A 4,328-nucleotide genomic window follows, 5' to 3' on the forward strand; every position below is an offset into this window, starting at 1 on the left:
TCCTGCTGTAAAGCTGGGTAACAGAGAAGGGGTCCTGAAACTGGGCGCCTCTGGAGAATAGTCCCTGAATACCAACACTTGTCAGACTCATCTCACTGCTGACCTAACATTATCTTTTAAAGAAATTCAATTCCGGTGACTGCTAAATGCCAAGAGGTAACTCTACCTCTGGGCTGGCATGAGGGAATAAGCAGTGATTAAGAGGGGCCCCTGCTTTTCAGATGAGATGCTGAGCCCTGCTGTGGTCAAGTACTAGTGCCATTTCTTATTCTTTTGGCTTGTGTGTTTTATTTCTTGCTGTAGGGAAATGGCTCTGGTTCAAATCTAAGCTGAAGAAAAATCGAGCCCTGTCCTAGTAATAGTCAGTGTTGGCAGCTTCTGATCTTTTCAGACAAGGAGCCACAGAAGGGAGTCAGAGAGAATAGGAGTTGTTTTTTAGTATGCTGCAGAAAGGCTTAGGCGAAGGAGGAGGGTGGTGCAGTTGTGCAAAGACCTGAGGGTGGGCAGCCTCGAGCAGTGGTGTTGCGTGGTGGATACCTGGTATTTGCAGGGGAAAGAGCAGGCAATGAAACGCAGCGGTGTTGGCAGAGAGGGGGAAGGAAACAGCCTCAGACCTGTGCAGGTTTCTGATGTGCAGTGCCTCCGCACGAGGGACTCTGAAGTACAGCTTTTCTGGGAGGATGGAGGACTTATGCTGTGTGAGCTGACTTTGTCCTGTAGGGGTGGTGGAAGGAGCTGAGGGGAGAAGGACTTAAAAGGCTCAGCGTTTATGGTGGTGAGAGCGCAAGGCTGGGAGGGGAGATGCTGGGGTTCTCTGCTCTCTGATTTTAACAGGCTCCAGGAGGAGTCATAGTGTGAAATGATTTTATCTTTTTTGATGCCGAGAAGTGTCAGAGCTTGATTTAATTTTAAGGAAACAAATCCGGCGAACTCAACTCTTGTCTCCCCCGGTAGATCTCAAGAACCCAACGGACTCTTCCGTGCATAGTCCCTTCACTAAGCGTCAGGCCTTCACGTCAACTTCAACCATGATAGAAGTGTTCATGCAGGAGAAACAACCTGTGGTGACTGCCTCTACAACCGTGCCGGCACCCCCTTCCTCGCCGCTGCCCAGCAAAACCAATCCTGTTCCCCAGATGTCCCCGGGGTCCTCGGACAACCAGTCCTCCAGTCCCCAGCCAGCACAGCAGAAGCTGAAACAGCAAAAGAAGAAAGCATCGTTAACATCAAAGGTGCGGATCAATGATGGAGAAGGAGGCGTTGTATTGTGTTAGAGCTGCAGAAAAACCCATTTGGGCTGGTGAGGGAAGGGCTGGGCTTGGCCTTCCTGCTGTTGGCATTGGGTGGTTGTGGGGGTGACGGAGAAAAGCTCGCCTGCCTGGGTTGAACAGTGTAATTCAGAGGACGAAAGCCTGTAACTACCGTCGTGTGCGGGGAAATGTGGGTACTAAAGTCATTTTCTGTGCTAAGCCCGGGGAGTGATTGACCCTTTCTGTTGTTCCTCCCCTGCAGATTCCTGCGCTTGCGGTGGAAATGCCTGGCTCAGCAGATATCTCAGGGCTAAACCTGCAGTTTGGGGCGTTACAGTTTGGTTCGGAGCCTGTTCTCGCGGAGTACGAATCGACGCCCACAACGAGCACCGCCGTTAGCCAGTCTCAAAGCAGCCTGTACACCAGCACGGCTAGGTGAGGGCCAAGCGCACGGAAGGGAACGATTAATCCGAGCAGGTAGCTTTGGAACGTAGCTGGTCCCGTGGGCTTGAGTTACGCTGCATACTAGTAGACCCTTTCTGACTGTGCCGTGGTCACAAAGGGGGGACAATGTATGCAACAGCAAAGGGTAAGTTGCCCGCAGGCTCGTTCAGGCAGCTCTGTGACTGATTGGCCTGTGGTACTTACACAGAACACAGACGTTTCCTGCTGCTGTGAAACTGTGTTGGTGGAAACACAGGAGGGGAATCCCCAGTGCAAGTGTTCCTCGTCCCCGGTGAACGGATTCTGTGTGCTTTGTCCTGCTTTTTGTCTGGCAAACCAGGATGCAGTGGAGTAGGTGTATCTACGGTGATGATGCCTTGCCAAAGCAAAGCATTCTGTCTTCTGTTAGAATCCATAGAATAGTTTGGGTTGGAAGGGACCTTTAAAGGACATCTAGTCCGACCCCCCTTCCACGAGCAGGGACGTCTTCAGCTAGATCAGGTTGCTCAGAGCCCCTGTTGGGCTGACCCTTAGCGTCTGGCCGGTCCCTCGAGTGCTGGGATCTGAGTGGTGGCAGCGCATGAAATGTCACCTGGAGCACAGCAGTGTGTCAGGCAAGGCTGCAGCGAGGTGCCAGCATCCTCCTGGGGTTGGGCTGGCCCTTGTCTGGGTCTGTTTCTCTGCTTGCCTGCTTTGTGTGGTGCCTTTATAGTGATGCTTGGGGCTCTTTATTTTGAAGATTTGAAATGGAGAGCCTACAGTCTGGGTCAGCAGCTTACAGCAGGGCTGTTTTGGAGGAAAGTGTTAAACTCCTCTTTTCTTTTTATTTTTTTTTCCCCCTTTGTAGTGAATCTTCATCCACAATTTCGTCCAATCAAAGCCAGGAGTCTGGTTACCAGAGCGGCACAATACAGACAGCAACATTTACCTCCCAGAACAGCGCTCAGGGACCACTGTACGAACAGAGATCCACCCAGACGAGGCGATACCCAAATTCAATCTCCTCCTCGCCCCAGAAAGATCTGACCCAGGCCAAGGTAGGAAAATAGCTTTGCTCTCCCTTTTTGCTGAGTAAGCATAGCATGTGAAACACTGTCTCGGGGGAAGCTAGGTGGTTTATCAAGTGTTTCTGCAATCCTCCAGCCTCACCACGTGGCTCGTGGACTCTCGTGAGAGCTTTCTTCTGGCTGCTACAGGAGCCCTTAGTTATGTTGCTTACCTGGGGCTGAGCCAGTGGGGTTAGCAGCGATTAAGTTGATCGCAGGCCATGTGTCGTGTCACGCATAATTATCCTGCTGCAGAGTGGCGTTCCGGCTAAGGATCTAGTTTTGTCTTCAGGATTTGATTCTTGCATGCTGCACACAAGTTCAGTAACATCAATTTTGGCTAATGAACTTGGGTTGAGGATGTTGAGCCAGTCTAACTACTAGCAGCGGAGAAACTTCTTGCGCTGCTTTCTCAAATATGCGTATCAGGGCCATGCTGGCACTGGGCTAGTTGAGCTTGGGACTGACCCCGATGCGGTCTGGTGACACGTGTTGGTAGCACGCCTTTTTCCCAACTGAGCAGGGAGTGTGGGAGGGTGCTGACACTAGATCTGCCTCTGGAAATGAGCAGCTGCAATGCCCAGTACTCTTTTTTTTCTCTTCTTCCTCAGAATGGTTTCAGTTCTGTACAACCCACGCCATTACAAACCACGCAGGCCGTTGAAGGTAAGAGTCTGTCAGTGCAGTGGGTGTCCCGAGTCTCTTGTACTGCTTGTATTCTTTGCTGTGGATTAAAAGCTTTTTCTGTGCTAATAGCAAGTTCTTTCCCTGCTGGACTAATTGCTGCCACTCAGATTATTTGCTCGCCTTAAAGTGTTCAGCTTTCTGCTGATGGATCCATGAGATTCTTGATAAGTCGCTCCCTGATGACAATAATTTACTCTGATTTGTTTGTGAAAGGCACCTCATCTGTAGGTCTTGAAGCTCTTTGCAGAGCTGATGGTGGTGTTGGGGTAAAGTGAGATGTAGAACACAATCACGCTCTCACAAGTCCATAACTGGTTGGCAGCAGTGAGGGAAGCCCCGGATCTCCCTGGTCTTCTCACTGAGCCTTTGCTGATCGTCACTACTGAATTACCCTCCAGGAGCTGCTAGTAGCTGCCCCTAACCCAAAGCTTTTGTTGGCAGGTGCTACAGGCCCCGCAGTGAAATCCGATTCCCCCTCTGCTCCCAGTATCACGCCTCTCAATGATGGGGTATCTGCATCGTCCTTGCTGACGACAGCCAGCCAACACTCAACAGCTCTGAGCAGCCTGAGCCACAGTGAGGAGCTCCCCAATACGACCACGGCCCAACTCAGCAGGTGAGCAAGCGTGGTGGATGGATTTCTAGAGAAGCAGAGCTAGAAGCAGGGATCTGTTGGAGACATCAAAGTCTGTCTCATGCAGTGGGGAAGACTGAGATGACTCATCCCATCCAAGTAGATGGGGAATGGGATCTGGCCTGGTGCCACCAATGGTGACTCCCGCACCTTGGCTTGACAATTTTTTATTCCTCCTTCCGCAGTACGTTACCCACCCAGCAGAACAGTCTGTCCTCATCCACATCCTCTGGGCGAACGTCAACTTCAACTCTTCTGGTGAGTCTG

General features: G+C 51.2%; 1 protein-coding gene across 1 annotated transcript in view; it reads left to right on the plus strand.

Annotated features, from left to right (window-relative positions):
* Nucleotides 1-4,328, plus strand: part of UBAP2L (ubiquitin associated protein 2-like) — a 27,137-nt gene that overhangs the window by 14,534 nt on the left and 8,275 nt on the right. Inside the window, exons 12-17 of the mRNA XM_009891591.1 lie at nt 955-1,232; nt 1,513-1,685; nt 2,542-2,731; nt 3,352-3,406; nt 3,869-4,043; nt 4,247-4,319. Coding sequence (XP_009889893.1) covers nt 955-1,232; nt 1,513-1,685; nt 2,542-2,731; nt 3,352-3,406; nt 3,869-4,043; nt 4,247-4,319 — 944 coding nt within the window. The remainder of the gene's footprint in view (nt 1-954; nt 1,233-1,512; nt 1,686-2,541; nt 2,732-3,351; nt 3,407-3,868; nt 4,044-4,246; nt 4,320-4,328) is intronic.

Source organism: Charadrius vociferus, unplaced genomic scaffold (assembly GCF_000708025.1).
Source record: "Charadrius vociferus isolate BGI_N301 unplaced genomic scaffold, ASM70802v2 scaffold1089, whole genome shotgun sequence".
Classification (NCBI taxonomy): domain Eukaryota; kingdom Metazoa; phylum Chordata; class Aves; order Charadriiformes; family Charadriidae; genus Charadrius; species Charadrius vociferus.